General features: G+C 28.9%; 2 protein-coding genes across 2 annotated transcripts; one reads left to right on the top strand and one right to left on the bottom strand.

The window, feature by feature from the left end:
• The first annotated feature begins 7,384 nt into the window (after window positions 1-7,384).
• LOC137824159 (cytochrome b561 domain-containing protein At2g30890) lies at window positions 7,385-9,631 on the top strand. The gene is given in 5 exon segments (XM_068629638.2): window positions 7,385-7,864; window positions 8,051-8,218; window positions 8,793-8,938; window positions 9,180-9,420; window positions 9,422-9,631. Coding segments are annotated over 5 exon segments (882 nt in total). The 5' UTR covers window positions 7,385-7,726; the 3' UTR covers window positions 9,611-9,631.
• Window positions 9,632-9,850: 219 nt separating this feature from the next.
• LOC137824158 (myosin-G heavy chain-like protein) lies at window positions 9,851-12,138 on the bottom strand. Its single transcript, XM_068629637.2, has 3 exons — window positions 11,794-12,138; window positions 11,323-11,394; window positions 9,851-10,212 (listed from the first exon to the last, which is right to left on the bottom strand). Exons 1-3 carry the CDS (start codon window positions 11,987-11,989, stop codon window positions 9,917-9,919), a joined length of 564 nt encoding a protein of 187 aa, XP_068485738.1. The 5' UTR covers window positions 11,990-12,138; the 3' UTR covers window positions 9,851-9,916.
• Between the last annotated feature and the right edge of the window lie 960 nt (window positions 12,139-13,098).

Here is a 13,098-nt window from a genome sequence, read left to right as displayed (position 1 = left end):
CGGATCTAAGTAAGCAACTTATATTTAAAGTTTTGATTTTGGACTTATCACCAGTACAATGATATATTTATTTTCCTGAAAATTTGAAGCAAGTGGTTATATTTTATTCGTCTTTGGTCCATATTCAAACCTGGGTTGATAGGAAGAAGCAAGGGGCATTAATTTTGAATGGAGAATATTGGTAGAGTGAGACATGAATTAGGTGAAAGAATTTTTAATGAATATCCATGTTACTTGTGTGGCATTTCTATTATTTTATTGCTATGTATCGCTGTTATTACTTTAAAGATTTAATATTTGATTTTGGTAGAAACGTGTTGGATTCAAAGCGCGTTGTTTGTTTGCAATGGTTGACCCTGGACTCACCTGCGCCCATCCCAGATTAATACTATTCTTGCTTCAGTTCATTGTTTATAATAATACTTGTAAAACTAAAAGTATAACAAAAACGTTTTACTTTTAAGTATTTTCGTCAACTAACTTACTTCCTAAAATATCAAAATTATTTTATAGTTACTAACAAAAACAAATGCGCTTTCATGTTTATCCATCTATCCACATTTTAATTATATTAAATAATAAGTTTCAAAAATATATAATTACGTAAGAATAATGTTAAAAACATTAAAATAGTAAAGTTTAGAATATATATAATTTTGTAAAAATAATAATTATTTTATAAAAGACGACTTTTTCAGTTACTTATTTTATTAAATAAAATTTTATTTTTTATTTTAAAAATAAAATAAAATATTTTATAGTAAATTCATGGTTTACTATTACGAACATGAAAGGAAATGTGAAAAATGAAAACAAAACAGATATTTTTAAATTTTCTACAAAAGAATAAGACGATTTGCGAAAAAAATTATATAATTATGTAAATATATAATTTTTATGTATGTTTATATTATTATTATTTATTAATATATGTTTATTATAATAAAATAAAAAAATTATATTTTATTAGTATAAATTTACATTAAAGAAATAAATAATTGACATAGAAAATTATTAAAATAACAAATAAAATAATAATATTTTATTAGTAGTTATGTTTTACATTATAATAAAAAATAATTAAAATAAAAATAATTAATTAAACACAACACTTTTATTCTTTATTTTTATTTCTTTCGTTTTTCATCTCTCCTTAATTTAAACACAACATTAGTGTCTCATCTTATAAATATTTTTATTTGTGAAAATAGTTTTTTTTTAAGCTTTGATGGAGAAGGAAGATGGAGAATAAGTTATAAGATAATTTTAAATATTAATGTAGTTAAGTTTAAGTTGACAAAATAATTATCTTTGAACCACATAAACACATAAACGACTAAATTGATTTTAAAAAAAGTAAAAGACAATAAAATGTAGAATATAAATGACCATTTTGCATAATTTAGCTTATTAAACATTATATTTATTTGCGTGTTTTTTTACAAGTGTGTATAAATTGTTTTCTTACTTAAATATGTTTGACTGACTTGTTTTAAAAAATTAAAGAAGTTTTAACCTTGTTATAAATTTGACCTTTCTAAAATCTTGTTGCCAGTCTTTTTAAAGACTTATTTAACATTAAAACTAAGTTTAGTTATTTCTAAATAGACCAAACAATAAATAAAGAAATAGATAAAAAAAAAAAAATACAAACTTGCTATAAATTATAGAATATGAGAATGAAAACGAGCATTGTTTTGAAATATAGATTATAGCATGTGGAAAATAAATAGATTGAATTTATATTAAAATTATTTGTTGTATTTTAATTTAGACAAAATAAAATTATGTGAATGACAAAAATACCTTTAAAAAAGAGGGGAGTTTTGGAATTTTGAGTAAGAGTACAAAGTGGAGATAAGTTATTGAAAAGTTTTAGTAATTTGATTGATGTGATTAAGTGACAAAATTTTGCAATTTGTTATTTGGAAAAAGGACTAAAGGGTTTGTTAAAGTGAAATATATGATTAAATGTTAAGTAAGGTTTAAATATGTATCATTCATCTAAGGTTAACCAGCCAATTTCCTTGGGTGTTTGTTTATAAAATAACCGTAGCTTATAAAATAGTCATCAATATTTGCTATCTATCAATGTTGGGTGTAGTTTGGTGTGTTTTTTTTCTTTCTTTTTCTCATGTAAAAAAAGAGTGTTGAGATTTGTAGAGTGTTTTCACTCATGAGGGTTGCTTCTTCCTGCACCCGACATTTGTTCTTCAAACATCCCATAAATTTTAAAATTTCATAATTGTTCTTTAATAAAAAGTTAAAAACATTCACAATAGAGGTGTGGTGTTAGTTGTTGTTTGATGAATGAAGAGAGTGAAAGGGTTTGTTTCACTAATATTTATCGTTAGTGTTTATTATAATAGTGAGTTGTGTTGGTTATGGTGAGTTGTGGATCTCTTTATTATATTATGGAATATGTAATTTGGAATGTCTTATTAAAAAAAAAATATTACCGAATTATATAATACAAAGACTATAATTGGATTTAAGCCTCAATAATGCATTAAGTAATGCAAAGAGTCTTCTTTTCAAACAAAACAAACTGTATTAAAAAAATTGTATTAAAAAAATTAACTTATTATTTTTAAAATTCAAATATTAGAACATACTTCAATAAATGGAATGAGGTGAATAAATATGATATTTTGTTAACTTAACAAATTGATATTTTTTAAATAAAAATTTTAGTTTCTAACAAAATCAAGCATTGAATTCGAAAATCACTAATGTAGAAAATGAGAGAAGAAATGTTCATCAAATAGAAATGGAACAAAAATAAATAAATAAATAAATGGTACTAAAAACAAGGAATAAAAACTTTAATCTTCTACCTTCACCATTTCACTCATTTCTCTCTTAAGGTCTCCCACCATCGAAGTTGGGTTGCTTCTTGTTTTATCTTGTGCTTTAGAAATCAATGGCCTAACATTTTCCAAAAAGATTAAATTTTTTCCTCAAATATGAAATCTGCTAGGAGGATTCAATAGAAAGCCAATAGCAATAATCACATATTAAAAAAATAAGTATTTAAAAAATAAATAAATCAAAAATCAAAAACATTTTTCCAAAATTCCACTAAGCAGAAAGAGTCTTCTGCACATATAAATACTATGAAAATGGCTCCAAACTTCATCCGATTTCAAATTTCAAAACATTTGTCTTCTTTGTTGATTATGGTGTGATCTTTCACCACTCCATTTTGTTGTTAAAATCATAGAAATATGTGGTATAAGAGAAGCAAAAGAGTTGAATGAGAAAAGAGGTCTACATACTTGCCTTCTTTAGTGTTTTTGTGTTTTCATTGTCTGCAAATGAGAGAAAGAGTGTTTTTGTACTTTCATTGGAATTGCAAAATGAAAAAAACACAACTTTACAAAAGAATGAAGCAAAATCGTGCACACATGGATTCAATACAGAGAGCTACGCACTTGGTTTTGTTTTGTACCACGTGTCTAGATACTCCTTTTGATAAAAATCACTACAAGAAAATCATGAAATAAAAATCAATTTTAAAGACAAAAAATAATTAGTTACTATAGTGACTAAATTAGAGGCTATTTTAGAGACTATTTTTTTTATTTATAAATTAATTTCTATTATTGTTAAATAATTTCTAAATTGATATCTAATTAGCAACCAAAGTTTTTCTACCAAATTTAGAATCTAAATAATTGGTAGTTAAAACCTTGGTAACTAATTAGATACCAATTTAGAAACTATTTAACAATAATAGAAAATAATTTAAAAACATTTTTTTCTAAAAAAATGTCTCTAGTTTAGTCATTATAACAACTAATTATTTTTTGTCTCTAAAATTAATTTTTATTTCATAATTATCTTATAGTGAATGTTTTTCGTTTTTCTTTGGTCCAAAATTCCTGCTAATGACACATTTCTAAAATTTGGACTTGTTAACAGTCTTTTTTTAAAAAAAATTAACATTAAAATTTCTAGATAAGTTTAGTTATTACAGAAAAATAAATAAAGAAATAGATAAAGAAAATACAAACTTACCATGAATTATAGAATGTGAGAATGAAAATGAGCATTGTTTTGAAATGTAGGTTACATGGGGGAAATTATATTGACAATGTTTTTACATAAGATGGGTCTGTGAATCAAAGTACATTCCAAGATTATTTTGGAATAAATTTGTATTTCCAAAACACTTTTACAAATTCTGGAAACATTTTTTCGAAATATACGTTTAAATTTTATTTTTTGGAATTTTTTTCTTGACATGTATTTTTATTTCTTTATTTCAAAGTTGTTTTTTATAATGAAATTTTGATTTTCTAATTGTATTCCAAAATTTTATTTTTAGAACATAAAAATATATTTTAAAATTTTTTTCCAAAAATATATTTTTTCAATTTCAGATTTTTAATTCAAGAATGAGTGGAAGTGAGTCTTTTGTTGGTGGATTCTGACGAGTTTTTTTTGTTGTTAGGAAGGGTTCTTCCTACCGAATCCATGAACATACTAAGGATTGCTACTTTTATAAGTGTTTTGTATTCTAAAAATACCATTTTTTTTAATATTTTGGATTACATAATCTTTTTTTAATTACATAATTTATAGGCTTATATCAGATCTAAAAAAGAGTTTTGAATTTTATAAATCTTAAGAACACTTCTGGATTTAAAAACATCTTCCGAAGTGAAAAAAAAAAGATAAAACGATATTTTTTCATTTAGTACGGAATTACACAAGAAGGTATGAATATGGAGGTGTAGGAAGAAAGAGTCCATACTAAGATCTACCGCAGGAAACTCTGGGCCACTAACGAGGTCCGTGTCAAATCCAAATTCTGGTATGTCTCTTTTTTACTTTCAATAAAAAAAAAAATTGCAATGTTTTCTAATTCTGAAAACGATGGCTATTGATTACTTTTTTAAATCATTATTATTTTTTGATAATTTTAATTTTGGTAGGTATTTTTCTTGAGAAAATTGCAGAAGGTGTGCCCTTCTCAATTGTTTTCCTGCACTAAACTGAATTACTCGACCCTTAGTTTTTTTAAAACTTAAAAGGATAGCGGTGAAGCTAGATTTTTTAAGATTTCTGGAGCTCCCGTTTAAGAGTTTTTTAATTGGGACATGGAGGTTTAATTTTTGTTCTGATTGTAGATTTTTTAGAAGAATCCTACAAAGATTAAGAACTATGGAATTTGGCTGCTTCATGTGATCTTCACATCTCTTGGTGCTTGATCCATTAGTGTACATAGGAAGTGCATAGAGAAGGTGATCATGTGGTGACAATCTTCAGTATCTGCACTTATATTTTGCACCCTTAAAAGGTCTAAAGATTTGTTTTTGAAAGATGGTGTTTTAGTTAATTTTTTTTTTCTTTTTCAGAATCATCTATTTTCCTTGTTCTGGTGTACTTGTTCAACAGTGATTACATTTTTGTTTCGATTCTGGGTTTATAATTTGTTTATTTGATAATTTTTCTCTCTGATCTTTGGTATTAAATTGTACCTGTACAAAATATATTTAAAGAGTGTCTTCCCAACTCACTTTCACTTTGTCCTTCCAGTTTCTCCGTTCCTGGTTCACATCTCCTCTCTCGATCACTCGTGTTTAGGTTTCTCTCGGGGTCTCTCGGTGTATGATACGGTACCTGAGCACTCTAAAGATTAATTCAGTATTTTACCTTAATTAACACATAAAAAAATTAAAAAACTGAAACATTCTATTTATTTATACTACTTGAGTCTATTGGATCTGTCAAAACACTTTAATCTTTCTGTTTATCTCACTAATTTATTTTCAAACTTAATTAATTTTATTTATATATTTATATGTGTCCTTTTAACGCTGACATTTGTATACTTTTCCACTTAACGTTGACCATTTCATAAATAAATATTTAATGGAACAAAGTTGTTAATCAATCAAACAAAGAGCTAAAGCCTTTTTTACTATGAGTTTAGGGTTTAGTTTGGTTTAGTTAATCTGTTTTGTTTTTCCTTTCTTTTTCTCATGTCAAACAAATATCTATTTCAGAACTTCGAAATTTTTATACATATTAATATACGATGATTATTTTGTCATGATTATTTCAGTAATTCGAAATTTAATCTTAATTTTTTGTTTTAGAAAAAAAGTATAATGAAGAAAAGAAAGCAAAACTAGACAAATGCCTTTTTTTAAAAAAAAATTAAGTGAATTGACGCATGTCATTTTTCTGTCATCCCAGTTGTACCATGTCGTGTTCCATTTGGGGATTTCATATACACAGATATTGAAAATAAAAAATATAAATAATTAAACTAAAAAAAACGAAATTAATGACATAGTTCTATATTATAGAGATTTGTAAATGAGTAGGGGAAAATGAAGGTTGTAAATTGTAAGAAAGAAAGGAGGGTTTAAGCCGTTGAAAGATAAGATGGGCAGTAAAAAAGTAATGTGTTGAAATTGTAGGGAAGTAATTGAGATTTTGAAAACCGCAGTTAAGTTTTGGTTTTTCATGAACTTGGATAATTAGTTAGCAAAATTGATTTTAAAAGGAGAAAGGGTAACTGCGGATACTCATTGAAATGGTTAGCAATGGCACACACCACGTGCTTCCCCAAAGTACTTAATATTATTTAATTCATAGATAACACTCATACTCATCATTTAGTTAACAGTATCTCTTTGGTTATATATTTTTTTATAACTTCAGCAGTAGATTTTATGGTATTTTCCGGTAGGTTGCTTATAGTTTTATGAAACACACTTAAAAACTTCTAGTTGCAGGTCTCTAGCAATGATTAGTTGAAACGCTGCTGCTGAAAATTTGGCTAAAACTTTTAAACAATGTGAAGTATCTATGCACCAACAAAGAAAAGGCTAATCTATAGTCCTTGAGATGGATATTGGTGGTTTAAAATTAGGGAAAAATACTAACAAGAAGTTGCATGAAAGGAACAAGACTTGTTATGAACCATATATAATGATATCTTTAATAGTGCCTCAAAGAAGTAGGAGAATATACGTGGGAAATAAAATATAACACTACTATTTCTGAAGTCGTTCACACTTTTTTCCTTCCCAAAGAATGGTAGAATTTGATTTTATATGTTTCTTTCAAACAGGTTATAATAATGTATGTTCAGCACTGGGAAACAGAAGATAGTGTTTACCAGGGAAGTCTAACGTGACCCGCTTTGTCTTTCAGAACTCCATCGAAATCTGACACGCTTTTTACCTTTTCCTTTTTCTGAACTCCACATTCTCCACCATAAACTCAAAAAGCTAGTGAAAGTTAACCCCACAAACCACTAGTTTGAAATCTTACTTCATTATGTATTCCCACACACCCCACTTTCATAACCATCATTTTTCATGCAACAACCACTGATATTAGCCTATTATATTCAAAGAGTGTCACTTTAAGCTGGAATTAATATATAATTATTATCAAGGTTAAAACTTCATTTATTTTCGGCTTATTGACGAGTTCACTCTTGCTTCAAGATGATATAATTCTATCCTGATTTGGTCCAAAAAATTTGGTTGTGCTTGCTGAGAAGAATGGTAAGAGTGCTATGAATATTTCTCAAGCACACGTACACACATAGAGTTATGTTATGTAAGTTTGCTAGGCCTGCTTGAGGAGGAACACATACAAATTTCAGAATGTCACAGTTTTTCTGCTGTTAAGTCTTCTTCACTAGCATTGGAGATTGAGTTGGTTGGTCATCATCATATTTTCAACAAAAGAAGGAGGAATGGGAGTTCAGCAACAGCTCGGTGCTTTCCTTTTTCAAGTAAGTATTGTTTTTGTCATGTTTCTCGTTGTTAGCGCATCTGAAGAGCACAAGAAAGCCAAAGGTAGACATTCAAGCAGAAAAGACCATAACACGAAGGTATTTTCATTCCTCCGTTGTATTCTTCCTAATTTTGTTCAATCAAGTTGGTGACATCATTTTGTTTACTCTCACTCTTGTCTGCGATGCTATCCTTTTAGTTATAATTTATAAACCTCTATTTCATGAATATCATGTTTTGTTTGTGAAGCTACTTTTAATTTTGTGACTGATTCATGTGTGAAGATGAGTCCTAGACTTCAGTTCGAAATCACATTACATGGGCTTCTCTTGTGGGCTTCAATGGCGTTCTTGATACCTGTTGGTATACTAGTCATTAGACTGTCCAACAGAGAGGGGAATCGAAGAAGGCTTAGAATCATATTCTATGTTCATGCAGTTTTGCAGGAAAGTGTATCTAAACCCCTCTTACATTTGTATTTCAAATATCACATTCTTTTGTATATTTTAGTAGTTTCTTATCCCTTTGCTTGGCAACCCATATTCGTAGTGGAAAAGAACAATTAATTTTAAGGTTTCAATTTAGTTTAAAAGGGCCAGTTGTCCCACTGATTAACTTTTAATGATGGTGGAAGGAGATAAGAATAGCAAGATTCCAAATTTGCAGTTAATTTATTCGTCTAACTTGTTTGTCACTACATAAGGTCAAGTAGGGGTATTGCATCTTTGTTTATTGAAAAGGACTATAATGAATGCTTTGAAGACAAGAAAGGAGCTTTAAGAAATAATCTTCTTGGTTATTGGAAGTTCCAGGCTTTCTTTGTCTAATTTTTTAATAGAGCATGTGAAAAGAACTATGCAATTATTCTGTTGTCTGTATCATCAACCAAGTCTCAGGTCAAGTTAAAGAAGGTCATAAGTAAATTTTGGTACTCAATTAAGTAACTAGTTTTTTTTAAAGCTTTGCTGCATTGATCCCTGCCTTTCTATTAATTATTTGCACGTTTGTATTTCTGTTCAACACAAGCTTGCCGTACTTCTTGCTACTGCAGGAGCAATCATGTCCATAAAAAATTTCAACAACTCCTTCAACAATAGTCATCAAAGATTAGGGGTAGCATTATATGGTATTATGTGGCTGCAAGTTCTAGTTGGTATTTTTCGACCACAAAGGTGAACCACTGAGTTGCCTTTTATTTAGAAAATGCATGCAATCTATTGGATTAGGCCACTTAGTCTTAGCTAAACACCAAACTTAGGCAATGCAGTTACACTTTTCATGTCCTTTAAATTTATATAAAGATTTTTCATGTTCTATGTTCATAGTTGTAGAGAACCAGCTTTCTTAGCAGCTACAATTTTCTGCTTACAAAGAATGATGATTAGGGTACAATTATTTCCTTGTTCTTCACAGGGGATCCAAAAGAAGAAGTCTGTGGTTCTTTGCACACTGGATAATGGGAACTGCAGTGTCATTACTGGGTGTCCTGAATGTCTTTATTGGTTTACAAGCCTACAAAGAAAAAACATCTAAAAGCATAACAACTTGGAATATACTTTTCAGTGTTCAGATATGTTTGATTGTGATCTTCTACCTTCTTCAAGAAAAATGGGTCTACATACAAAACCAAGGAGCGGTTTAGGACAACTGAGTACAAACTACTGATTCCTACTTATCAAGAAGCTGACTCTTGCCAAGAAAAATGTCTCAATGCTTTGCCATGTGTGCAAGGATCTGAAACACATAAGGGCACTGATGGACGTGAATTTCTTTCTATGGGATCAAATATGTTTCTGTTAGCTTCTTATTTTACAGAGAAGGCACAGTCATTGAAAAGTTTGTAATATCTTCTTGTGAGTGCATTATTTGTTGTGTTCTCCCCACAATCAGTTCTGATAAATTTTTTTCAAACATTGAATTGTTGACGCTGGTATACTCATGGAAATAGAACAATATATTACCCAGACGTTTTCCAAGGTTTAGGGACACTGTTTGTCAGTGTTTATAAGCATTTCAAAATACAGAGAACTTTCTAACCAAAAGGAAAAGACAGACACTATAACTAAAACAGGAGAAAACAAACATTAAGCCAAGATATTTCTATTAATATCACATTGATGTATCACTAAGTATCTTAATTGTATCACATTTCAAGGAAAAAGCTGTACATAGCCCGTTAATATAGCTATTCCTAGTATTATAAAAGGTGGAAGAATCACAAATGCTCCTATGGTTGCAAAGAAAACTGAATCATTCCTTTGTGACACTTCATTCAGGTAAGCTTGTCTCCTGATATTTCTCTTTTGTGAAATGGTCAAGAACTTTGCACTCACTTTCTTCAAGTTTTTGCCTAGGGGTAGACTGAAATCATCATCCCTTCCTCCAACCAGCTGCGCAAGCTGCTCTCGTATTGTAAGTTTTGGAGAGCTGCCATCACTTTCATAGCCTATAAACCAGAAATGTTTCAATCTGTTATGCATTTTTGAAAAATAAAGAGGAGAAGAAGAACCAACTATTAGAAAGAGGAAATAAACAGACATGGCTATAAAATTTTCATTCTTTCACATAACTGATAGCACAAACATGCATTTCAGGAGTGATTCATAACATAGAGAGATAAAAGGCATGGGAGAATCTAAAAAAGTTGGACAATGTAAGATGGGAGAGAAAAGATACTTATCATATGCCAAAAATGTAGATTTTTTACTTTTAAGTGAAAAAAGTTTTTGCTGATTTTTATCTGATGTCGGTTGCTAATATGTTATCACAAACTAACCTTATATCTCCCTTCAGTGAGATAGTATGTTGAAGGAGAAAGAAAGGGTGCATTTACAACTGATTAATCAAAATAACTTGTAAAGTTAGGCCACTTCAAATTAAGGAAAAATACATCCTTATTTTCTCACATTACACATTTCCTCATGTTAAAGGAGCTCAATTTAATTCAACTTTAAAACTTCCATGCTAATTATTGTCCTCCTATACAACTAGTATGCCAAACACATAACCTTGGACTAACAACTCTTAATACATCAGCCAAATTTTACCATGAATTTGGTCTATGCTCAATAGTACTAAGTGATACCACTGTTATTGTTTCTACTCTAAATTTGTATACAATGAGGTTACAAGGGGGATAAGATAGCATCAAAGTGAAGCTTTTTCATAGTTCCATCGATATTTTAATGATGTGGCAGCACCATAATTACTTTCAACCTTGTGGTTTCAAAGGTACCTATACTCTGGCGTTCACTTGTTTTCTTTAAGCCTTTTTTTTCATTTATGATAATAGAACAAGCACATAGTACTTATACTCTGGCGTTCACTTGTTTTCTTTAAGCCTTTTTTTTCATTTATGATAATAGAACAAGCACATTCTCCAGTCATGTGTATAATCTTCTGCATATTCATTCATTTAAACTAAAAAGTTAACAAAAAAACAGAAAAGGACCTTTTAACAGGGATAAAAAAAGGCATTACAACAAGAACAGAAGACAACTAATTTGTCTCCCCTTCACATATCATTGATTTAAATAGAAGATGTTAGCTGAAATACCACTGTTTGGTGAGCTTGTAGATGTAAGTTGCTCCAAAAGATCCAACTGGGCACGAGAAGAAGACAAAGATCCTAGCAACACAGGTCCTCAAAAGCCAAGTCAGACATGAAAAAGAACTTGATAGAAATTTCAGCTGTTAAGATAGAAACATTATAACAAAACTTGAAACACAGTGAGGAAATTAAATTGCAAATATTTCAAATTTAATAAAAGTTCAGATTCATTTCTCCCCTTGTAGCCACGTGGATGCAACAAATATTAAAATACAACTGACATAATTTCTTACTTTTCTGAATATTAGTGGAGTGCCAATTATCCAAGAAAGCATAAATTTATTTGATAGGTATAAATAAACATAAAAAGCTAACATGGAAATCCGTGGTAATCTCCTTAAGCCCATATTTGAATTGAATGAGTAAACATATGTATATATATAAAAAGTAGTGGGTAGAAATTGTTAGCATATATACCATTTCCAGGAGAAGCATCTTCCTGTGAGATTCCAGTGTCAGTCTTTTGTGTTTGAGCATATGTTGTGAGGAAAGAGGAAGAAGGGTGGTAGAATTTGATGGGATTGTTGTGTTTGTGTGTCAGAAAGGAAGGCTTTGAGTGAAGAGAAGCAGAAGTGAGATTGATGGCCATGCAGTGAGTTTTTGAGTTATTCATTCATTCATTCATTTTGGTTTCAGCTTTGCATTTTCAGGTTGCTATTTCAACTGCGCAAAGGCGGCATTTCCCTGCCACAAATATTATCAGTGGAGGATTCTAGTTCTATGTGAGACCACAACAATCACTCTTCTAAATAAATCCCCACCGTTCAAAAAACATTTTCTTTTTCTTTCACTAAATACAAACATTTTCCTTCACAAATATCTGTAGGAAAAAAATCAGAAAAAACAAAGGTTTATGTAAGGGTGTGTTTGGAGGCACAAACAACAGAATAATGAGAGATAAATTAGATTGTTCCATTATAACGACTTTTTTAAGGTAATAATAAGTAAATTAAATTAATCTATACCTAAAAAGGATTTCCTACGCTCTAATTATGTTATCCTCAATATTTTACTTTATTTTAGATATTTTTTAATTTTAAAAGTTGATAAAACAATTTTTTTAATTTTAAAATTATATTTTATTTGTTCTCACTTGACAGGGTGTACAGAGATTGATACGTTAATTTTATTTTGTTGTCTTAACTTGTAGGAGAATGGAGAAATTTGTTACTTTTCTATTTTAAACTGATATTTAAATATTTTATAATTTTAGAAGTTAATAAAACAGATTTTTAATTTTAAAATTATATTTTATTTGTTCTCAACAGACAGAAAAATAGGAAGATTAGTAATTAATTTATTTTATTTTATTTATCAGAAACAGTTTTAAATGTAAAATAGTTTTTTAATTTTTTTTCTCTTATTTTATCTCAAACTTCAAATATCTTAAAACCCACTAACATATATCTCATCTATATAAATACAATAAATTTATGTTTAAATATATATATATATATATAATAGAAAAAACTAAAAAATACAGATGCACAGCGTGTGTTTCCGTGGTTTATCTAAACTGGATGGTAAATTTTCATTTAATGTGTTAAAATATTAAACTATTATTTTTCTTATAAAATATTAAATTTTCAGATGAAACTTTTTAAAAATACCTCAGAATTATTTTTTTTCCTGCTAAAAAACTACTAAATGGGTGACCTGCATACCTTTAATATCACGCTTATTATTGGTTTGGTTTAAACGATTTAAGAAGGAGAAATTTGA

The sequence above is a fragment of the Phaseolus vulgaris genome, chromosome 8, assembly GCF_051622355.1.
Source record: "Phaseolus vulgaris cultivar YP4 chromosome 8, ASM5162235v1, whole genome shotgun sequence".
NCBI classification, from domain to species: domain Eukaryota; kingdom Viridiplantae; phylum Streptophyta; class Magnoliopsida; order Fabales; family Fabaceae; genus Phaseolus; species Phaseolus vulgaris.
The sequence above is the reverse complement of the archived record's forward strand: the minus strand, read 5'-3'. Positions and strand labels throughout refer to the sequence as shown.

Coding starts and splice junctions, on each gene's coding strand:
- LOC137824158 (XM_068629637.2), bottom strand. CDS start 11,989: ATGAATAACTCAAAAACTCACTGCATGGCCATCAATCTCACTTCTGCT. Junction 11,395..11,793: donor AGATGCTTCTCCTGGAAATG/GTATATATGCTA, acceptor CTGTGTTGCTAG/GATCTTTGTCTTCTTCTCGT. Junction 10,213..11,322: donor TACAAGCTCACCAAACAGTG/GTATTTCAGCTA, acceptor TCTGGTTTATAG/GCTATGAAAGTGATGGCAGC.